The following is a 23,684-nucleotide window of genomic DNA, read 5'->3' as shown; positions in this document are numbered from 1 at the left end:
GGAAGAGGCGGGGCCAAAACTGTGCGGCCAATCGGGGCGCGACGCATTCGTCTTGCCGGGGATCTCTCTGGGTAACTTGCTTTAGAGAACTAGCACCATGGCGTCTGGCTGCAAGATTGGCCCGTCCATCCTCAACAGCGACCTGGCCAGTTTAGGGGCGGAGTGCCTTCGGATGCTGGACTCTGGGGCCGATTATCTGCACCTGGATGTAATGGACGGGTAACTCTCCGCGGGGCTCGGGTCTGGGTTGCCGCGCGGGGCGGGATAGGCGCACCTTTATTGAGTGCCTGTTGGGTGCACGGCGTCCCTGTATCGCGGAGCGCCTCGCTCTGAACGCGGTACTGAGAAGGAGCCTGCGGTGGGAGCCCTGGAGGCCCTGCTTGGAGGGGACCTGAGTCGGCATCCTGGGCTGCAACCGCGTCCCAAACCTCAACCATCTCCCCTCCCCCCACGTAACGTGTGGTCTTCTAGCACTTAGCGCCTGGAAGCGACCTTAAATCTCTAGGATCCGTCTCATTTTCAGTTGGGAGAAACTGAGGCCCAAGGGGATAGGCATGACTTGCCCAAGCTCATATAGCTAGTTAGTGGCAAAGCTGGGGAGAAAGACTTGTGTAAGGATGACGAGTTTGGCACCTGGAGTGAGAACGCCCGACTTCTGCCACTTGCTGGGTTACTTGGGACAAGCCATTTAACCTCATTGAGCTTCAGTTTCATTATGTGAAAAATGGGAGTAATAACACCACCGCTTCGGCATCTTTGGAAGATGAAATGACCTCATACACGTAGTTTACAGTGCCTGGCATATAGTAAATTCTCTGTAATTGTTAGTTGTTGTATCATTGTTCAAATTATGATTTTCCTGTCTATTTTCTCTTCAGGCACCCTGCTCTTCAGGGAGGTCAGTTTTTTGTAAGTAACTTTTAAGCACTGTAGTTACAGCCCATAATCAATATTGTTTGAAATCAGAATGATGCTAGTTTCTTAAGTTGGTTATAAAATGAGGAAAAATCATAGAGAAAACAGTTAAGACTCTCTCAGCGTTACACACATTGTGACAGAGTTGCAACTTGGATCTTGGGTTTGCCAAGTGGTTCTCTGAGCCCCAGTGATCACAGGCCATAAGATCAAAACAGCCATTACCTTGGCTTGGGGTAGAAAAGTAAATTTATTGGAAATAGTAAAATCTCTGTGTACTCTCATGCAGATCTGCAAATTCATGTTTTTTACGAAAGATGACCAGTCACTCCCTTGTCCTTTTAATGTCACTCCTCTTATGACAGCTTTGTCTTCTTTGTTCTGTCTGGTTTAATCTGCTGTTTCTCTTTTGTATTCCACTCAGTTACCTCAACCCCGTGCCTAACTGATAATGGCAAAGAAGATTAGTAAATATTACCTCTTAAAAAGCCTTGATTTTTAGTTTGGTATCACATATATTTTTACTTCTGTATATTTTTTTGATACCTTTGCTTGAAAGCCCTGAACCTTCACAGGTAATATTACTGGAGTGTGTACCTCACAGATGGGTAGCTACATTTTTGTGTCTGAGACACAAAATGAGACAAAATTTTGTTTCTGAGACACTTGAGGGTCTCAGGACAGAACAGACTACGAGTATATGTGTGTAGTGTGTTTGTCACAGAGAGCAGCTTGGTTGTAAATAAGTCTTGTCCAATGTGTGAGCGAATGGAGAAAATAATTTGTTCCAGTTTACCAATCAGAATATCAGTGACAACAGCAATAGGTAATATTTACAGGCACTTGACTATTTCTGGTCTGATACTTTTTGTGAATTATTTCACACGACACTATGAGCTTGGTGCGTTATCTCGGCATCGACAGAGATTAAAGTCACCTCGCAGCTGTAGCTAAGAAATGGCGGAGCCAGGATTTGAAGCATGCAGCAGCTTGTTTTGTCTCTGAAACTGTCTTCTGTGGGTATTAGGCTTACAGAGAATGATTAAGACATTCTCTGTTTTCAAAGAACAACTATATTTTTTGATATTTATTTCATATCTCTCCTGCTGCACCGTAAGCTCCCTGAAGCAGAGACTGTTTCTTTGGCTCACCTCTGTATTCTCTGCAGGAAAAGCACCATGGCAAGCTTAATTATAATTGGTTGGATGAATGGCTTTATCATAAGGGAGGGATCTCTAAGGAATCTTTTTTGCCCCTCCCAGCCCTGTGGCAGACCCTGAGCTTATTAAGATAAAGTATTTTTTTATTGACTCATTTCCCCCTTTACCGGGAAACATCCATGGTTTGCAAAAACTAAATTCTGCATACACCATTTTAAAAACCCTTTCACTGTTAAGCTTCACAACTTTCTGAGCTAAGAGCTATTTTTACTCCCCTTTTGCAAAGGAGGAAACCAGATTGGGGAGGTTCAGCCCCTTCCCAGTGCCCCACCGGAAGAGGCAGAGCCTGGCTGAGCTGCAGTGCCTCCTAGGCCCAGGGTATGAAAGAGGGGCTGTGGACCCCCTTTCCCAAGGCAGCCAGCCCCAGTTTACCTTCCCTCCAGGTAGTGCCTCCATGCTTCTTTTCCTGGTCCCCTGAAAAATCTCCAACATTACACTGAGCTTGCATGCCCTTGTTTTCTAGTCCCCTCTCTTCCCTTGAAGCCCACACTTCTGATTAAAACTGAACGTCTTCATTTTGAAATTCAGGAACAAGTTCTGGAAACACTGGTGGGTGGAGCACTAGTATGGTTGGATATTTGAAATAAAGGACAAGTGGATTTTCTGGAAAAGAAAATTGGAAAGCGTGTAAATATAAATGTGTCATGACAGGACAGTAACTGGAAATGTGTTGGTCGTAAGTGTAGGAACTGAGCAGATATTCAATTTCTAAATTAGGACCAGGGAGATTTCACGATACTACTAGACCTGACTGACTTCAGTACTGGGCCCACAGTGTCACAAGGCCACCATTAGCCGGGCCAGATGTTCTTCATTTCTCCCGCCTCCATCTGCTGTCTCACTCCTCCATGTTACCTGCCAGCCTACCCCCCACCGTAGGCATAGGTGTGATTCCTTGTTCACAGGAAGTGTTGTTTGAATTTTATATCAACCTTGATCCTCCTCTTTGCCTTGTTGGGAGATCTGGTAAAGGTTTGCTTCTTGTGAAAATTATCCATGTGATGGGGGATCAAAATAATCGTATCCCTTATTCCAATATTCTAAGCGATTATAGCTTAATCTCATAAATTCTTTGGGAGAAAAGGACACTTTTTAATTGCATTTTAATTTTGGCAGTCTTTACTCCAAAATGGCATTATAGCTTCTGTTTCCCAGTGAAGTAAAAGTATATTTGTTTTATTCTCATATTTTCTCAAGATGTGGTTATTGTGTTTATTTTCGTGATAAACGAAGCCTAAGGTTGAGACATCAAAAATACTTCTGAGGGCAGACAGAAAAAACAGTGAATGAAATCCAGATCTTTCAATCTCAGATTTGTGTAGTATTCAGTAGTCCTTGCTGCCTGCTTATGTGACTCTTACCTCCGAGTTCTAAGTAAATATAAAAAGCATCTTATCCATAACCCTGGCAGCTACTGCTCGTAGGCGAATGGTAGAATGATTTCCAAAATACTAGAAATCCAACCTCCAAGGACCAGGGTGCTGGAGAGTAAGTGTCTGTACCCATCCACCGTACCCATCCCTCTCAGGTGTGTCCTGACCTCTCTGTCTTAAGGCTCTGCTCCTCCCTTGGACTTTCTTCTTCTGTTAGTTATTAGCTGTCAGTGGAGGAGCAGACAAGCCTGGCAGTTAAGAGCCTAAACTTTGGAGCTAGATTGCCTGTGTTTAACTCCTGCCTCCAGTGCTTATTGGTTGTGTGAGCTTGGGCCTCTTATTTTCGCATCTGTAAAATACAGGTAATAGTGGCACCTGTCTCACTGAATTGTTGAGAGGGTTGGTTGGTTGGTTGGTTTTGGTTTTGTTTTTTGGCTGCGCAGCACGCAGCACGTAGGAGGATCTTAGTTCCCTGACCAGGGATCGAACCAGCATCCTTTGCATTGGAAGCGCGGAGTGTTAACCACTGGATTGCCTGGGAAGTCCCTGTTGTGAGGTTTTAATGAGTTAATATATTGGAATGGTTTAGAATGGTGCTTGGCCTGTATGTGTTTTAATTTTTTATTAACACTTCTTCTGCCTGCCTGTCATCTTAAGCTCAAGACTTTTGGACGTGGTTTATTCTCTCTCTTCAACCTTCCCCCTCCCCCGCATCTTATCACTTAGGAGATCCTATCACCTGCTGTCCTTGTTTCCATTCCTACTGTTTCTTGCCATTTAGCAGCACCTCTTGCCTCCCTTCTTCCAACTTACTGCCCAGTCTGTCTGCCTGCTGTATTGTTTCCATCTTATTTTTCATTTGTGTCTCTCTTTTAAAACGTCACTTGATCAGGATAAAGTCAAAACAGTGAGCCTGGCGTTTGGTGCACTTAATGTGACACAGTCTGCCTCCTACCTTTTTCATATTAGCCAGGGTGGGCAATACCATCTCCCCCTTCTTTGAACCTAACTTAGTTATTTCTGCCTTTGCTTCATTTCCTTCCCCATTTTTACAAATTCTGTTTGTTCTGTAAATCTCACGATCTTACCCCTTTTTAAAAAGTGCTATTCTACTTGCCTCTGGAACTGTTTTGCCTTAATGTTGCCTACTTGTTATTGTGTAGCTTTTCTTAACAGTCCTCGTACAGGGTAATGCCTACTACTTTAACAGAGAAAGCCCAGATTTCAGTGGCTTAATGTTATAAAGTTTCTCATTCATGTAATAGTTTGGTGTGAAATGTCTGTCCATGCAGGAATTGAGGGACCTAGTGCCCTTCCATCCTGTGGCTCTGCCATTCCTTAAGGGCCTCTTTACTGGCAGAAGGATAAAGTGAGAGCAGAACAGGAATACTACTCAACCTCCTGGGCTCTGCAGTGACGCCCATCACTTAAGCTCACAGTCCATTGGGGAGAACTAGTCACATGGGCCGCTAGATGTGAAGGGAGTTGGGAAGTGTGATCCTCGGCTGAGCTGGCTTCCTACCAACAGCTGTGCTGTAACAGTCAGTCATGAACTCTGGTGAGTCATTAGCCATCTCTTACCCGTGAGATTGTAAACTTTTCTGGGGTGAGCAGGAACACTCACATATTCCTTTATGAAATACAGTAGTCTCTGAAACACTCAGCCTGGGGCGTACATAGAGGAGGTTTCTTTAAATATTGAAGTGAGCTGGCGATAGAACAAAAGGACTAACCAGAGTAGGATAATGGTGAACTACTTTGGGTCTGATATCAGAAGCCTTAATTTGAATCCTGCCCCAACAAATTATTAACTGGATGACTTAAGGAAGTTATGTATCCTGTGCTCTTCAAATGGGGATAATAACAGCATCTACTTCACAGGGCTGTTGTGAAGATGAAATGAATTAAGGTACAATATCTGGTATGTTGTAAACTCAGTAAGTGGTGGTTATTAGTATACATTAAGTGTCTTTTGTTTTTTGCGGTACGCGGACCTCTCACTGTTGTGGCCTCTCCCGTTGCGGAGCACAGTCTCCGGACGCGCAGGCTCAGCGGCCAGCCGCTCGGCGGCATGTGGGATCTTCCCGGACTGGGGCACAAACCCGTGTCCCCTGCGTCGGCAGGCGGACTCCCAACCATTGCACCACCAGGGAAGCCAACATTAAGTGTCTTTATTGATAATCTTTAAGAAAGTTTCGATAAACTGTCATTTTGTGCTCTGTGATAGAGGTGGATTAGAAGTAGCCACAGGCAGCCTGTGATAGGTTGATTTGAGAGACCTGTAATCAGAGTCCTGAACTTCCTAACTAGTGTGTGACTTGGGCAAGTCATATAACTTTTGGGGTTTTGGTTTTGTCATCCTTCCGTTTCTACTTGTCAGGGATTTTGAATTACAGAGTTAAATAGAGTAAATCATGTGACATTATTATGATTTGCTGAAATATCAAGGAGACAACTGCTCTGTAAAACTGAAATTATACAGATATTTTTAGTGTTGTTTAATACCGATGATGTTATTGAAAAATAATTGCAATCACAGATAGTCTCCTCTACTCCCATCAGAATACATATTGAGAAAAATACAGAAACTGAATCGAAAACATTTTCAGAGCAAGATTTTGTTTGTCTTGTAGGCATTTTGTTCCCAACATCACCTTTGGTCACCCTGTGGTAGAAAGCCTCCGAAAGCAGCTAGGCCAGGACCCTTTCTTTGGTAAGTGGGTGTTACACTGTCTGAAGCTGGATGTGTTGCTCAAGTAAAGGGAAAGCAGCTGGTTGATTTCTCAACCTCCAGTTTCATCTTGTACCCTTTTCCCTCCTCCCTGTGCTGGGGTTTCATTGACTGCCTGTAAGAAGCCTAACTCTTACCCGCTTCAGGGTCTGGGCACTTTGGCTAATATCTTTGCCTAGAAAGCTGTGTTCTCTTGACCAGTGCTGCCTCATCTTTCCTCCTCACATCCTTTGTTGTTTCTTCAGAGAGCCCTGTCTTAAATTAACCTTTTCCCCGTTACATCACCTTGTTGATTTTCTTCTTAGAATTTCTTTCAATCTGAGATTACTTTTATCAAACTCTAAACGCCTTAAGGGCAGGATTTCATCGACTTAGTTTTTTGCAGTTTTCCTAGAGCTTAGCATAGACATAGCTGGGGCTCAGTGTAATTGTTAAATGAATTTATGAATTGATTGACTTATGGTCTGTATTTGAAGCCAACTCATGGAAATTGGAGCTTTCTACAAGTGGGGTCTATGTATGCTCCACTCCAACATTGTAGGATAATGTGAATTAAGGATTTTTAAGACCAGTGACCTAGAAGTTACTTTTTATGGAATATAGATTCAGTCCACATATCCTTGTTGTTGCTGCTGCTGCTGTTTTAAACTAAGTTAGCAGTGACTCACTTGCCAGATCTCTGGTAATAAGACATTTGGTGAGTTCTTGTAAATAGGTGTTTTTATGTAACTCATTACATAAATTTAGTAAAACTTAGATTTTTTTTTTTCTTCTTTTTTTTTTTTTGTGGTACGCAGGCCTCTCACAGCCGTGGCCTCTCCTGTTGCGGAGCACAGGCTCCGGACGTGCAGGCTCAGCGGCCATGGCTCACGGGCCCAGCCGCTCCGCGGCATGTGGGATCTTACCGGACCGGGGCACGAAACCGCGTCCCCTGCATCGGCAGGCGGGCTCTCAACCACTGCGCCACCAGGGAAGCCCAAAACTTAGATTTTTTAATTGAAATATTGTGGGCTAGTTTTAAAAATTTTTTTAATAAATTTATTTTATTTTAATTTTTTGGCTGCATTGGGTCTCTGTTGCTGTGTGGACTTTCTCTAGCTGCAGTAAGCGGGGGCTACTCTTCGTTGTGGTGCGCGGGCTTCTCATTGTGGTGGCTTCTCTTGTTGCGGAGCACGGGCTCTAGGCATGCAGGCTTCAGTAGTTGTGGCACACAGGCTCAGTAGTTGGGGCTCACGGGCTCTAGAACGTAGGCTTAGTAGGTGTGACCCGTGGGCTTAGTTGCTCCTTGGCATGTGGTATCTTCCCAGACCAGGGATCCATCCCGTGTCCCTGTTTCGATTGGCAGGCGGATTCTTAACCACTGCGCCACTAGGGAAGTCCCTGTGGGCCAGTTTTATGAAGGTATGGTAGCCACTAGCCACATGTAGCTATTTAAATTAGTTAAAATTAAATAAAATTAAAACTAGTTTCTTAGTGGCATTAACCACATTGCAAGTTCTCAGTAGCCACGTGTGGCTTGTGACTACTGTACCGTCCAGTGCAGTTATGGAACACTGCAAGCATCGCAGGAGGCTGTTAGAGCCTCTCTGTAGGCTCCATCCACTTCGAATGTACCAAAGGAAATGTACATTATCACCTAATTTACGTGGCATGAGGGAAACAATGTTCCACCAACATGTTCACTATTTTGAAATTTCCAAATAATGGAATATAATCCTCTTGCTTATCTGAACTTTTTTTTTAACTACATTTTGGAAAATGAATTTTCCAGGGTAAATTCATTCTTAACGATTGTCAGAGCTGGATGAAATAAGTAGCATTCTTGGTCCCCCCACCTTCCCTGGCTTGTACAGTGGCCACAGAATTCCCCACTGTGGCTTTGTGTGCATTGAAAATATGTATGTATTTTTCCGTTTCTCTCCCTTTTAGTTGTCTCCAAGAGTTACTTCTCACTGCTGTTTGACTCCCCTCCTATCTCTATCTGTGCCTCTTCTCTTACCAACTCAACTGCCACCACCCCACACAATCTGCTTTTCCTTTCTGTTTTTAGTTTGTTGTTTGCTGATAAACTTGCTGATCAGTCTTTCCAGAGGTGAATCTCAAGTAAAGATGAATGGACTTAATATGCTTTAGTGTTTGGGTTTTGTGACCTTTGTTTTTCATATTATATGTTTTTGTTTGTTTAATTCTTGGATACTGGTTGTTGGATAATTGATACATGCTATATCCTAGGAGTTAGATCCCAAGTTGTATGTATAACTGCTAAAGCTTTTAACTCTTAAATCTCAGTATTGAGTAGAATTTGCCATCTAAGAAGTGAAGTGGTAGGGAAAAGTCGTTTTTGTTCTTAGCTAAATCAGTGGTCTTCAAGTATGGTCTGAGGACCCATGCGAGTCCTTTTCAGATGGTCCATGGCATCAAAACTATTTGTAGTTTGATTTGTAAATTACTTGTACTGATATTATTTGCCATTATTTATGCTGATGGTGCAAAAGCAGTGGTGAATTAGTCTCCTGATGCCTTAGCCTGAGACAAGGCAGTGATACTGAACTATACAGGTAGTCGCGATATTCTTATTTGCCATACATTCATAGTGTCCTCTGTAACAAGTATCCTTGATGAATTGGTACAAGTGATTGATTTAGTAAATCTTGATCCTTGAGTGCATGTCTCATTAGTGTTTAGTGTGACAAAGTGGAAAATACATATAAAGCACTTCTATTAAATCCTGGAGGATGATAGTTTCCTTGAAGAAAACCATTGTGCCCTTGTTTTAAGCTGTGAACTGAAAGTGCTAGTCATGAATACCATTTTCCCTTGAAAGAACAACTGACCCATGAACTGTGGTTATCAGACTTGGATATTTTACTGACATTTTCTTTAAAATTAACTAAGTGAACCTGTCACTTCAAGGAAAGCGGCTCATCAATTTTCATTGCCACCGATAAAGTTAGAGTTTGCAAGTGAAAGTTGGAATTTTAGAAAACTTATATCTGCCTCTCTGAGCTTGATAGCTTCCCAGGGCTCACAGCTTTTCTGACCAGATCTGTAATATCATTAACAAATGCGGGGTTTGGATAGTATATAACGAAATGTGTCACTATTTGGAAGATCTGTGTAACTCAGTGAGCCAATAGTACTTAAAAGAGCCGTTCAGAATGTAGACTAATGGGTTTGAGTGTAACAAAGTACGAAAAGGTCACTGGTGGGGTTTATGGATTCCATGTTGCCACTAACCTTTCTAAAAAAAGTACCACTGGTTGAGTTTTGGGGTAGAAATAGAATATCCACACTTGAGTGAAAAGGCTGTGGATGTAGGTACTCCTCCCTTTTCTATGCACTTTTTTCCCTTCATATAAAACAACAGATTGCAGGAGATTGAATGCAGAGCAGGTGTGAGAATATAGATGTCTTCTCTTAAGGCAGACATTAGCGACTCGCAAAAATGTAAAACAGTGCCACTCTTACATTAACGTGTAATGGATTTATTTTTATTATCATTATTATTTTTTAATGAATTAATAAGTAGACACTAAAATTTTTTTAGTTTGCATTTCTAATACATTAAATATTGATAAATATAACCCACATCAACAATATTTTGGGGGGAGGGCTTCAGTAATTTTTAAGAGTGCAGAGGGAGTCTGATAATAGAACATGTGAGAACTGTATCTTAATTATAGGCAGATTAGCTGAGCCATCAATTCCCCAAATACTAGAGGATGTCCAGTGAGGGTTGCTAGTAGTGACTGCATGCTAGAGATTGAACAGGGATGACTTAGCAGTCTGGTAACTTAGGAAAGAGTAAACTTGATCTTTTAAACCAGATTGAATTTTTTTTTCTTGTTTATAACACGAAGGGGAAAAAACACCAAATTGAGTTTATCTTTTAAAAGCAAGAGTTTGCCTATTAAAATATGTTCTATTTTTGTTACTTTTATTAGTTTAGAAATATAAATGCTAGTCTTGGCTTCATTAATCAGGCTGTATACTCTGTTTTCCTGACATTTTTCAAAGCCTTGTTGCATTTTATAATCTTAGTTACTGAGTTCTGGAATACTAGAATTTTTTTCTTTAATATAGCTTTGCTGTGTCAGCAGTGTGCTCCCTCTAACAAAACAAAAAGCTCAGAACTCTGACTGCCATCTGTCTGGCGCAGGAGTGTCTACTGTTTTCTTCTTCCCAGCGTTATTTCTTGCTTTCACTTCGTTTAAGCTGCCCTCTCCTTCTCATGAAATGCTATTATGTTTTAAGTCAAGATCTTTAACAAGGCCATGCTCATTTCTTCCCAAACATATCCTCATATGATTTGAGCTTTAGGATCAGGACACGTGGCAGGCTTCTCAGGTTAACGTGTTCTTCCCTCTCAGTCTGTTCCTTTTCTTGCAGTTGTCTGCCTCTCAGTTGATGGCACTTCTCTTCTAGCTCCTCAGGCCAAATCCTTGCACCATCTGACTCTCCTCTCACTCTGCACTTCTTTTTTTTTTTTTTTTTTTTTTTTTTTAAAAACATCTTTATTGGAGAGTAATTGCTTTACAATGGTGTGTTAGTAGTTTCTGCTTTATAATAAAGTGAATCAGCCATATGCATACATATATCCCCGTATTCCCTCCCTCTTGCGTCTCCCTCCCACCCTACCTACCCCACCCCTCTAGGTGGTCACAAAGCACCGAGCTGCTCTCCCTGTGCTATGTGGCTGCTTCCCACTAGCTATCTATTTTACATTTGGTAGTATATATAAGCCCATGCCACTCTCTCACTTTGTCCCAGCTTACCCTTCCCCCTCCCCGTGTCCTCAAGTCCATTCTCTACATCTGCGTCTTTATTCCTGTCCTTCCCCTAGGTTCTTCAGAACCTTTTTGGTTTTTTTTTTTAGATTCCATATATATGTGTTAGCATACAGTATTTGTTTTTCTCTTTCTGACTTACTTCACTCTGTATGACAGACTCTAGCTCCATCCACCTCACTACAAATAACTCAGTTTCGTTTCTTTTTATGGCTGAGTTATATTCCATTGTATATATGTGCCACATCTTCTTTATCCATTCATCTATCAATGGACACTTTCACTCTGCACTTCTGATCCACAGCAGCCCCTGTTGTCCCTGCCTCCCGAACATACCCAGAATCCCTACCATTGCTCACCATCTTCAATTGCTGGGTTTTTTGCCTTGGCCTTCTTAGTCGGATCTTGTCACTTGACTCAAAATCCTGTAGTGTTTGTTCCGCATCGTTCAGGATAAAACCTGGTGGGCTGCAGAGCTCTGTACTCTCAGCCGGTGCTTCTCTGACCTCATCTTCTCTCCCCAGTGCACCCCCGGCCCCAGCCACACTGGCCTTATTTACTACCAACCTAGTGTGTATTGTCTTCACTCCTTTTATTTATCTCTCCCACTAAGAATGTAATCCCTGTGACAGCAGAGGTTTTTGTCTGTTTTTTGCTGGACTCCTGCGGCCTAGAAAAGTTAATGGTGTGGCAAGGGCTCAATAAAATACTGGTAGGGAGAGTCACTTAATTTAGCTTTCTTATTTTATAAATGAGGAAGCCAGTCCACATAGATAACATGACTTCTTTACGTTTTCTAGAATGGGATTTCCTGGCCCTGCACCTAGGTCTCCTGGTATCTAGTTATTTTCATAAACAGCGCCATAGGCTTTTTGTGGAAAAATGGGGTTTTTTTTGGTAAATGAGTTTAACCAAAGCCTTATCTTCAGGATGAAGGGAGGTTATCTCTACAGAAGTGTAACTTCTGTATATTTAACAATTATCATGATGCCAGAAGAGTTCATATCTGAAATAGCAAAAACTCCAGGCTGGCTTCAATAATACGAGCCAGCTATTTTCCTTATAGTAATACTTAGGGGATACGTCTTTTCTTTCCAGACATGCACATGATGGTGTCCAGGCCGGAACAGTGGGTAAAACCAATGGCTGTAGCAGGAGCCAATCAATATACTTTCCATCTCGAGGCTACTGAGAACCCGGGGGCTTTGATCAAAGACATTCGGGAGAATGGAATGAAGGTGAGAGCTCAACAGTGATGGTAATGTTTGTTTGTTTTTTTTACAATAAATTTATTTATTTTTAGCCGTGTTGGGTCTTCGTTGCAGTGCGTGGGCTTTCTCTACTTGCGGCGAGCAGGGGCTACTCTTCATTGCGGTGCGCAGGCTTCTCGTTGCTGTGGCTTCTGTTGTTGCGGAACACAGGCACGCAGGCTCAGTCATTGTAGCTCGCGGGCTCTAGGGTGCAGGCTCAGTAGTTGTGGTGCACGGGCTTGGTTGCTCTGAGGCATGTGGGATCTTCCCGGACCAGGGCTCAAACCTGTGTCCCCTGCATTGGCAGGTGGATTCTTAACTACTGCGCCACCAGGGAAGCCCGATGGTAATGTTTTATACTATTTATTCTCAGAGTTGGGAAGATTTGGTGGAAGACCTGAAATGATAGGTGGAGAAGACTGGACTTAGGCAGCTTTTCGTCAGGTTTGAAGATAGAGTTTAAGTATAACTTGTTTGTCAGATAAGATTGATACATTCCACTAATGTTTTCTGAAAGTTTCTACCTTTTAGAAACATTTACTTTTGACAGTCTTGTTGACTTTTTTTTTTAAAAAGTAATTACAGTCTGAACAGTTTATGTATTCCATTTATGTATATATTCTATACTTTAAGAATAGACCTTTCTACTGGGCCTGATATGCAACAGTAATGTAATACGGAAATAATTATTGATGTGATATAGCAAATTTGTCTCTGTTACAGGTTGGCCTTGCTATCAAACCAGGAACTACAGTTGAGTATTTGGCACCATGGGCTAATCAGATAGATATGGCCTTGGTTATGACAGTGGAACCTGGGTTTGGAGGGCAGAAATTCATGGAAGATATGATGCCAAAGGTAAAAGAAGTATTTGGTTCTGGGGTAAGGCTTTTATTCTGTAAGTTCATTCAGTAAGCATTTATTGGGCTACTTGTATGTTTAGACCTGTACTGTTCTGAAGGTGGGGAGATGAGGATGCCTATATATCATTGGAATACAGTATGAGAAATGCCCCAAGAGATTTAGGTTTGGAGATCATAAAAGATACTACATCTTAGTCTTGAAAATTTTTTTCAAAACTGTTATCTCTGTAACCTTGAGATCTCTTGGGAGTTTTCATTGAATATTGAGGGTTTTGTCTTTGTCTTGTTTCTGTGAAGTATATTTTCTGCAAAGCCATGACAAATTGAATGCCATTTGCCAAACAGAACAAAGCTTGCTTTTATAAAACTTAGTTTGTTACAGTACATTAAAAGCTGGTTTTCCCCAATCATAATTTGTATTGATATAAAGTTATTGTCTGAGACATTTGGAGTCATATTTTAGTGGCTAATATCAGTAATTTTTTATTCGGTGTTTTTCCCTCTACCTATCCACTTAGTCACTTATTTCCTTGTATATAACTAGGTTCACTGGTTGAGGACCCAGTTCCCGTCTTTGGACATTGAGGTTGATGGTGGAGTAGGTCCTGACACCATCCATAAATGCGCAGAGGTGAGACTGCTTGACTGCAACCTAGACCAGTTTCCTATCAAATGTAATGACAGGACAGGTCTTGTCTGCCAAAGAGACTTCCTAAATAGGCTTTCTTTCTTAGAAAAGTTTTTTTTTTTTTTTTTTTTTTGCGGTACGAGGGCCTCATTGTTGTGGCCTCTCCCGTTGCGGAGCACAGGCTCTGGACACGCAGGCTCAGCGACCATGGCTCACAGGCCCAGCCACTCCGCGGCATGTGGAATCTTCCCGGACCGGGGTACGAACCCGTGTCCCCTGCATCGGCAGGCGGACTCTCAACCACTACGCCACCAGGGGAGCCCTAGGAGAGTATTTTTTTGTTTAAATGTAAAACCAGGAAAATAAGGAGCGATAAGTGAATATTCTGAAACCACATAATCATTAAATAGTAAGTCCTGGTTATCTCAGTAATGAAAAAATTCTTTGGAAAGGAATAAGCTGAATGCCAGCCTGTGGAATATCATTGAAAAGTTCCAGGGCCTTTGAGACAGTTTTCCAAAATAGGGAAAGAAAACATACCTGCTTGTAAAGGGGAAAAAGAGTGTTATTCTGTAGAACTTAGGTGTATTAGCTACTGATTTGTCCCTTGCAAGCTACTAAATCTGTCCCTGTGTAGAATTGGGATGACTTTTTTTTTCCAAGTGGCTCACTAGGCTGAGTTAGGCTCCTGAACTTCATAAAAGGATACCAGCCCTCCCTGTAGCATTACAGGTGATTAAAGTTTATGTGACCTGCTTTTATTAAACAGCATGGTCTAATCTGCACTTTCAGTGTTTTGTATAAATGCCACACTTTCCTGCTTGATACTTATCAAAAGCTTGACTGTGGTCAATATGGAGGAGGTGCTGGCCAGACGATTAGTGAGCATGTATCCTTTGACCCCTTGTGGAATTCTTTTTTACTGAACTGTGCTTGGTCATTAATGCTGTTCTTGCTTACATTACGAGACATGTTAGGTTGTAACCCTATAAAACTAGTATTTTTTTCTTTTTTTATGAGGAACGTTGTTAGAGATGTAGTGTGCTGTATCATAGGGTGAGTGTCTCTAATTGGAGAAATTTTCCTTAGCTTCAGTGGTTCCCCCAACAGTCCTCCCTTTCTTTTAGCACCGAATCACATAATAGATTGGATTTCCCTCCTTGAGTCAAACCCTAGGAATCTCAGAGATAAATTTGGACTCATCTTACTTGGTTTTACTCTGACTTCTTTGCTTTCATATTGAAAAACATCTTGAAAATCTTTTTTAAGCCACCTCAAAAGCATTCTGGAAGGCAGTGAAGCATATATAAGAAGTTCCATTCCTTCTGGCCTCACAATGAGAAATAATTTAATGTTGCCCTGTTTTATGGAGTCTTTCACATTTTAGCAATAATTGTCCTTTTAGACTACCTACCAATTCTTAGACATAATTCAGAGATGAAAAGGTTGATTTTTAGGAGCTGTGGGGGGAATTGGTATACAGGGGAAGACCTTAATAGATTTAAGGATTAAAGTTTTATTAGAAATGATGCAGTGTAGTTTATTTAGAGGGGGTTACCAAAAAGTCAGTGATTTCTTAGACACATTTAAAAATAATTTCACATCCTCATTTAAGCATTTTCTTTTTTCATTGAACTAGCTGCTTAAGTATGTTCATCTTAAAGTGGCTTTTTTACAATTAAAGTGCTGACTGCCAGCTGCAAGCGTAGAAGAAACTCTAGTCCAGGAATTGTTTTAGGTTTTTCTGCATCTTCCTTTGAGGCATAACCTTAAGTGTTTACTTCTTCCAGGCAGGAGCTAACATGATTGTATCTGGCAGTGCCATTATGAGGAGTGAAGACCCCAGATCTGTGATCAACCTATTAAGAAATGTTTGCTCAGAAGCTGCTCAGAAACGTTCTCTCGATCGATGAAACCACAAGGAGTCCAGGGTTTCTTCTTACGAGATCTCCTTTTTATTGGAAAACAAGAATATTGACTACCAAATCATACCACAGTTGAGGCAGTGCTGCTTTTCCGAGCAATTATTCATTCCAGTGACTAAAATCCATTTTGCAGAATGTTCCAAGAGGTTAGAAATTGGTGTGTATTACGTTTTCAGTGATGGAATTTAAAGATTAGTGTGGTAAAATACCATTTTTACTGAGACTTGATTTTTATAAAGAGTAAATATATGGCTGTATCAATGTTATGAACAGAAATGTGTCCTAATGCCTAAGGCAGGCATATTAGCTACTATGAAAAAAAATTTTTTTTCTGTATTTCTAAAAAGAGTTTTCTTTGCTTCTTGGCTTTTCTGAAAGCAAAGGAAGTCCTGTTTTTCCGGTTTCCGGTCATTCTTGATTTGTGTATTTGCATGATAACTAAGTTTGGATGTGGCTGGGATGGATGGCTCTTCTAGCTTCGAAAACATGTATTTTTTACTTTGCACCTTATATTTGATACATAAAAAAACCCGAGTGTATTATGAAGTCCAGGGATTTTCAGGTGGTCTGTTGTAAAACGCAAGCACAAGTTTTATCAGGGTGTTTTCTTTGTTAATTTTGCCATAGAGGCAGGTTATTCAGTGGTTCTTCCCCCACCCCCTACCCACCCTCCACCAGCCCCATTTCCCCTTTTTCTTAATCACACCCACTGTTCTGAAGGCCATAAAATGTTTTCCTAGCTCTATGGTAAAAGGAAAGGAAGGCCTCTATTTGGAAGTAATATTAAGTTGAATCCTGACTCTCTTCCCCTTTCTATTCGTTTGACCTTAGCAAACCAATCCAGCCAACCTCTTTGAGCTGATTATTAACTGATTTATATATTGAATGTAATCATAACAACAGTGGGGGGGTTGTGTTTAGGATTAAGAGATACTATTAATTATATACGTAAAGCTTCCACTACTATTCCTAGAATTGTAGGGTAGTGGAATTTGAGGATGCTCAATACAAAGTAGCTATCATTATATAAATGTATGCTTTGTAGATTATAAAGTATGTTGATGATATCTCATTAAACCCACAAATCAATCCTATGAATGGTAAGACAGGCATGTTTGTCCCCATTTAAAAAAATGAAGATACTAAATAAAGCTCAACAGGCTGGTACCATGGAAAGGAAGGATCCTGTAAAGAAAGAATAGGATTTCTGTTGTGTACTCTTTTTACAGATGGAGCCCTTGGGAGGTGGATAAGCAAAGGAAGCTTCTTTTACTTAACGTTCTCTTATTTCCAGTCTAGCTTTACCCTGTAGCAAAACCAGATGGCTGAGAATATTCTGCAACTATGGATTTTGACTCCAAGGATATATATTTTATTAATCCAAGAAAGACCAGGTAGGCTAATATATGGCAAGGTACAGAGTTAATCCGTAAACTAAATGTTTATGATTGTGTCCCAAATTACACTTTGACAATAGATACATATTAGCTACTTCGTTCTTGTAAATACTCTTGCTGTGTAATACACATGGCAAGAAATAACAGGACCAGTGTCATTAAAATTTTTTCAGGCTACTATGAGTGAGTTTTGAGAAATAAGGTTTGGAAAATAAGAATGTTAACACTTAAGCATAGAATAGAGTTTGCCTGGTTTCTTCTGTGTTACAAGGTAAAAATTTATTTCTTACTGTTTTTCTTTGTTTGGGCTTAGGAAAGGCTACATTTAATCAAATCAGACAACACAAGGCATATAGAAATAACTTTAATTAAAAAAACCTACATAGAAGATTATAATATCAGTCATGACAAAAAAAATCTGAGTTTATTTGCCTGGACAACTTGGGTTTGTTCTGGCTTTTGTTTTCTTTTTTAAAATATAAATGTACGGTAAAACTACAAGCAAAAATTTGTCAGCATTGAACTGGAAATTTTTTTCTTCTTCTTTAAAGGGGCTAGTACAATTTCTAATCCCTAACAAAAACTTAGTGTCAGATCCCCCAGATTAGGCCAGTTGGCTAGGATTGTCAGTTATATGGGTACTACAACAACTTGAATAACCTTTTTACATGAGAAAAAGTGATTCATATAAATTGTCCTCAATTTTTACATATAACAAAATGATATAATAGTGTCAAAAGGAATTTTGCTTAATGTACACTCCAGTATCCAATATTGAAGCATTAACCTTTTAAAAATTTTATTTCTCACTCTAGGATAGATGCTTATTTGAATAGAGTAAGGAATGGTAGGGAATGACCAAAATAACTAAAAGTACAATAATATACTAACAAACAGGAATTTCCTGTCTGTTGCTCATTTTAAGTTGGGTGTTTTCTCTTCATGAGATACATAAAATAGATAAAACTCAAGTTGAGTTTTAAAAGGTGTGGTAGTTTTAAAATACAACAATATTTAACTACTTTGCTTTTCTTATTCTGTTAGGAGTGAATAGAAAATAACCTGTGTTTAGCCCAACAGATATCAGTGATTTCAAATGAAGGAGTATTGTGTTATCTGGTATATAAATTTCCATAAATAACTTCTATTGGTTAAACGTGTTTTTTAAAAAAATTCCTTCTCCATAGTCAAGGCTTATAGATGTTCAACACCATTGGAAATCTCTTTATTTATGGTTCAGCTGATATTTCATGGGGTAGTTCATATGTGCATTTTCAAGTGGAGTGGTCACTTGCAGTGTTTTTTAAAACTACTTACATGTGTGTATCATGTATGCATGTATACTCTGTACACGTGTTTTATATTCTTAATATATTTCTGAGGCAATTTAAAGAATAACCACGTGTATAGAAAAAGAAGAGCTGTCATTTGATGCATAGGTATATGTGGGTGTGGGTATAAGTTGTTTAAAAATTATTTACCCAGTAATGTGATTTGACATCAAATTGCAGCAGTTAATTTTCTGGTGCTTGTGATCTGCATCAAACACAAATGACTAGCACTTGTCTGTAGGTGAAAAGCTAGTTAGTTATTCCTGTGGTTCAGGAAGGAAAATGAGACGTAACTTGCCTGTTTCACAAACAGCACAAAAGATTAATACATGCACCAGCACTACATGCTGTTACTCTGGAATTGTGACTGTGGAGGGGGTGGCGGAACAGGGCTTATTTTTTCTCCTGTTTTCCCATTCAGTTACATCGTTTTCTTAACCTGTTCCCTGTCACTGATTTTTCTTAACGTGAGTTGAGTAAGTCCTAGACCAAGGGTTTTGTGTTCCTCCATTTCGTCCGCCTGCCTTTGTGGATGGTGGCCATTCTCTGGTGCACTGGTACAGAAGACTTCACCATGGAAAGCTGGACTTGATCTTCCAATCTGATCATTTTTTTCATCTTGGCATAATAAGGCTGCTATGTCTTCATCTTTCAGCGGAAAAGCCCGTCGTTCCCACCCCAAAGGCTGAAAGAGAAAACGTTTTCAGTTAAGTTTCAACTAATTTGTTTAAGTTCATGTCTCAATCTGTAGCTCTCAGTTTTGTAATAACCATTGTTCTGTTCTTTAGCAGATAAAAGTACAAATTCTCATTTGGTCCTGAGTATCTAGCAACTCAAAATGGAACGTACTGAGGATTACTTAGGGACCTTTGGGAATTATTTTTGTTTTTTCACTTTGCCTCTTCCACGGAGAGGTAAACGCTGCCATTAGGGCACTGGTCTTCATTTTCAGCCTAGGAGCACTTTAGGGAAGGCCCTTTAAAAATGTTTGGATCGTCTTCCTCAGTATCTCCATTTTCATCCCATCATTATTACAGACCCCTATTGACTTTTCTTTCCCTGTGCTTTCTATGACTTGCCTATTAATTTCTATTGTCTCTACTCTCTTGATTCTAGATATGGTTCTTTTCCAACACCTACTGATGAAGAAAAGTACAAGAACTTTATAGATGCAGAGTGTTAGAAAACACTCCCATTGGGGTTAAAACTGGACAAATGGGGAGACAAGTAAAAGTCTTTTATAAGGGGAAGAGTAATATCTAACATTTACTATGTGCCAGGTGTCATTCTGTTTAATCCGATTTGGTTTGTAATGAAACTTGATAGAATTCCCATTTTCTAACACATAAGTGAACAGGTGGAATTAGGTACTGATGTGTTACATAAAGAGTCAGGGAAGTGTCTGTAGTTAGTGATGGAACTAGAACGCTGGAACACAGAGCCTCTGATTCCTACACCCAGCATTCTGTACTGGGCTGTCGTACTGAATTTGTTACGTAATGATGACTCCTTAATTATCAACAAGCAATTCTATAAACAAGTTTTTAAAAGTCAATTAAAAGGAGGTTTAACTAGTTATGTATAACACTCCTACCTTGATCTCTTGACTCTGACTTACTGAAGGTGAGGCGTGTGCACTGGGGTCCTGGCTCTCTGGAGGCCCGGCGGGACTCTCAGCAGCGCCATGCTGCCCACCACTGAAGTCGTTAGGGTATTCTTTCAAAAGCAAGTCCTGTCCTTCAACATTTTTACTGTAAGCTCTAGCAAGAAAATATTTAATTATTTGTTGATGTCTTAACATTGTATGAACAACCTAAGGTATCGTTCATAAAGTCAGTTGAACTTGGTAGCTTTTCTTTAAACAGCTCTGCCCAAAAGATTTTAAAAAATTCATCTGCTGATCTTCCTGATGTTATTATCCTCACATCTCAAAGACTTGAATAGTATTTTATGAAATCTTTTGCCAAATTATTATAGTGGTTTTGTTTTGTTACAGTTTGGGGTTTTTTGTTTGTTTTTTCCCAGAAAACAGGAAAAGACAGTTACTTGACTCTTACAGTCTGAGTTCCCAGAGTATCTATGGTTATCGTAATGTCGTCCATGAAGGACTCGATTCACATTTTCCTCTGTACTTTTGGAAAACTTTATCTCTGGAATGTGGAGAAAGTTGAGAACAGAATCTCGTTCATGTTAGGATAACTCTTAGAATAAGGCTCTACAACAAATCTGGGTATCTTGAGACCTAAACAGAGAAATGTGTTTTACAAATAATAAATGAGAGATGCTCCACACTAAAGTGACTATCAGATTTCAACATGATCTTGCATTTTGAGTTTTGGCTATATTAAAAAATAGTCCAGTTAACTATAAAATACCAGGGATTTTCTCAAATATATGACTACTGATGATGTTAGGATTTATCCCCCCTTCCCTCAAAGTCATGTTCCAAGTATTAGGCGATTTGCTTTTTTACCCTGGATTGGTTTCTTGAGGGTTTTTTTGGTTTGTTTCTTTTTAAGAAAAACCTTTCTGAAGTGGCTTTGTTATAGATTACCCAGATTCTAATCCCTAGTGTTAGGTCCACCATTACAGTACACTGAAATGACCTATTTATGGAGAATTTCTCATATTGTTTGCTCAGTTAAATCTATTACTGAGGCTGACAATTAGCATGAGAAATTGAGTGGAGTAAAATATAAAACTCTTTCATTATTATGTAATTAGCCTGAATATATTTTTAATGTAAACTCAGTATAAGCAGTGTTTGTTTCACTTCTAGGGCACAAACAGCAGATGTTATATAGTATGTTTTCTTCATTTTCAGTGGTCTCCCTCGTTATTATGCAGAATTATTGGAGATTTCACATGGATTCCATGGTTTTGGGGTTTAAATTTACAACACCTGCCTGCTGTTTCTTCTGTGCCACTTGCTTTGCTCCCATAGTGACCATCTGGCTTGCTCTTTCTCTTCATATTTTTTGTGTCTTAGGGAGAAGACTGCATCAGAGAGGTCTTCTATCTGGAATTAGAAATGAAAAGTTTTGCTTTTATCAGAAACATTTTGAAATATGAGAACAGGTGTCAGAGTTCCTCATCAAGAGAACAATAGGAAGAAAACTCTAAAATAAATGCAGTCTAAGAGAACAAATGTTATGAGAGGAGGTTCAAATTCCTAAAAAGAGGGAGTTTAAAACTTTTTTACTGTTGGGTCATGTTTGAAGATTTACCTAGAATACTTATAGTACCTTGAGTACATATAGGTTCACAGTGCTTTCCACTTACATAAAATATCCTTAATGCTTTATTCATCCAAAACCTTGTATTGATTGCCCCTTACAGAGTATACTGTTCGTGGAACATATTAATATCAAAGAAAGTAAAACTGTCTGAGGTAAATGAGAATTAGTTTAATGAGTTACTTATCTGGAGTTCTAAGACTTCGGTTGTGTTTCTGGCTAGGGTCATTCTGAACTAGGGAAGGGTGCATTAAAAGAGGGAAGGGCATTAAAAAGTAAATTTTGGTAGTTGAAAAACACGATCAGTTGGCACAGAAAGACTGTAATGGAAACAATGTCTTTTATATAATACCTGCTTCTTCAGACTATCACTTTGAATTAGTTTGGTTATATAGTATCTTTCCCTTTAATTTTTCTTGTCTTACTATAAGTTTTATCCATACAGGTCCACAGTCCCTTTCCTGTAATTCCAAAAATCTGAAAAAACAAGTTTTCATAATTCATTTGGTGACACAATCTTACCTGAAATGATGTGGGGCTACTCTACTTTCTATTAATATTTCACTATAGAAACCTTAATATTTGATTACGAGAACTGTCCTAGACTCCCTACATGTATTACATGATATATGTACCACATTACTTTCTAAAATCCAAAATTTTCCAAATTCAAAAGCAATTGTTCACAAGATTTTGTATATGGAATTGTAGGCTTGACGATTAAACTAAATACCATGCAGAAAAATATGACTGATACTGGGAATTGAATATATTCACATAAATTCAATATTTCAACGACTCATGTAAGGAAATGGTATGTTTTGTTTTTGCTTTTCTTTATTCTTTATACATTTTGTCTTTGTAGCCAAATTTGCACAAAACACTTCCTAATCAAATTAATATCCTTAAAGGGGAACTTTCTTTTCATAAGTTTTGAAAATTTATAAAATCAGCGTATGTTCCTCAAATACCAAATTAAGCACATGGGAAAAAAAAAAAGCAGGCTTCATATTAAGTGCAGTAAGTGAAAGGCAGCTTACCTCTTCACCCAAATTATATTCATCCAGAGGCTGAAGAACAACCATCCTCCAGCTGTTGAAGATACAAACGAATTTCAAACAGATTTTGTTAATCTACCTAAATGTAGCAATTTTATTCTGTAAGCACAGCTATTATAGTAGTGTTTTCTTTCTTTGGGATTTCCATAATTCAAATGGCTGTATCTTAGTACTTTATCTTTTAAAAGAGACAACGTATTTGTATTATAAGAAGAGGACAGGAGAAGATGAGGCTTTGCTTTTGGCCTTACAATAAACAGTCTCTTCTACATAGTTGCGTTTTATACCTACGAATGTACTAATTTTGAAATAAGTTAGTGGTATGCTGACAAACTGGCTCAGAAAATAAAGAGGAGAAAAGCTCTGATTTTTAGCATTTGCCAATTTCTTTGTGTGAAGACTCCCATCATGGCCTCTTGTGAGTTAACAGCCACATCACAGAATCCCTACGGGCTAATAAACAAGGTCAGCCAGCCGGCTCCAGCCTACCAGTGTAAATTGAAAACATTGTTGCTATAGAACATCTAACCACAAATGTTATTTCTTTACTTAATGTAGAATATGCCAACAAATTCTCTGCAGAAATTCTCATAATACCTCCTAGAGTATTAAGAGTTCTCTCAGTGCCTCAAAGCAATTATGAATAAAAGAATCAAATTAGTTAGAATAGAGATGGGTAGGAATTACTATAATTGTCAACCAGCTCTTGTCTCTGTTTCCATCCTTTTCTATTTCTACTTCTTGGTGCCAGATTAATCTTAAACCTCTTTCATCATGGCTAAAAAAATTGACAGTTTGCTGCCAGCAGGAAACAGATCTGTGTATGGCATTCCAGGACATCCACAATCTCGTGACAACTTCTTTTTGAGCCTTCATTTCCTATATCACCCTTCACAAAACCTCAGTCTCTGGCTTAACCTTGCACAGGTTGTCACAGGTGTTATTATCTTACACTGCGAATACTCTATGC

General features: G+C 39.5%; 2 protein-coding genes across 25 annotated transcripts in view; one reads left to right on the top strand and one right to left on the bottom strand.

The window, feature by feature from the left end:
- Positions 1-23,087, top strand: RPE (ribulose-5-phosphate-3-epimerase). 13 transcript variants are annotated; one of them, XR_004350824.1, is made up of 7 exons: positions 72-219; positions 6,142-6,221; positions 12,125-12,264; positions 13,000-13,158; positions 13,684-13,770; positions 15,558-19,126; positions 19,537-23,087. XR_004350824.1 is itself a non-coding variant. In XM_032638347.1 (7 exons), exons 1-7 carry the CDS (start codon positions 98-100, stop codon positions 15,678-15,680), a joined length of 591 nt encoding a protein of 196 aa, XP_032494238.1. In that variant the 5' UTR covers positions 72-97; the 3' UTR covers positions 15,681-23,087. The 13 variants fall into 13 exon arrangements, 12 of the variants coding, with proteins under 12 accessions (XP_032494239.1, XP_032494235.1, XP_032494242.1 ...); XM_032638347.1 differs by adding an exon at positions 879-898 and having other exon boundaries at positions 72-208; positions 13,000-13,029; positions 15,558-23,087; XM_032638343.1 differs by adding an exon at positions 879-898 and having other exon boundaries at positions 72-208; positions 13,000-13,134; positions 15,558-23,087.
- Positions 17,438-23,684, bottom strand: part of KANSL1L (KAT8 regulatory NSL complex subunit 1 like) — a 165,912-nt gene continuing 159,665 nt past the window's right edge. For 10 of the 12 annotated variants that reach the window (XM_032638329.1, XM_032638339.1, XM_032638335.1 and 7 more), the window contains 4 exons: positions 22,697-22,748; positions 21,327-21,439; positions 20,015-20,180; positions 17,438-19,105 (listed from right to left, as the gene is read on the bottom strand). In XM_032638329.1, coding sequence (XP_032494220.1) covers positions 18,842-19,105; positions 20,015-20,180; positions 21,327-21,439; positions 22,697-22,748 — 595 coding nt within the window. In that variant the 3' untranslated portion in view covers positions 17,438-18,841. Of the gene's footprint in view, positions 19,106-19,296; positions 20,181-21,322; positions 21,440-22,696; positions 22,749-23,684 lie in introns of those variants that run through there. The other 2 variants (XR_004350823.1, XM_032638340.1) reach the window with 2 other exon arrangements.

This window comes from Phocoena sinus, chromosome 7 (assembly GCF_008692025.1).
Source record: "Phocoena sinus isolate mPhoSin1 chromosome 7, mPhoSin1.pri, whole genome shotgun sequence".
Taxonomy (NCBI): domain Eukaryota; kingdom Metazoa; phylum Chordata; class Mammalia; order Artiodactyla; family Phocoenidae; genus Phocoena; species Phocoena sinus.
Note: the sequence above shows the minus strand (reverse complement) of the source record. Positions and strands in the feature narration are given on the sequence as shown.

Coding starts and splice junctions, on each gene's coding strand:
- RPE (XM_032638341.1), top strand. CDS start 98: ATGGCGTCTGGCTGCAAGATTGGCCCGTCCATCCTCAACAGCGACCTG. Junction 899..6,141: donor GCACCCTGCTCTTCAGGGAG/GTCAGTTTTTTG, acceptor TTTGTCTTGTAG/GCATTTTGTTCCCAACATCA. Junction 13,159..13,683: donor AAGAAGTATTTGGTTCTGGG/GTAAGGCTTTTA, acceptor GTATATAACTAG/GTTCACTGGTTGAGGACCCA.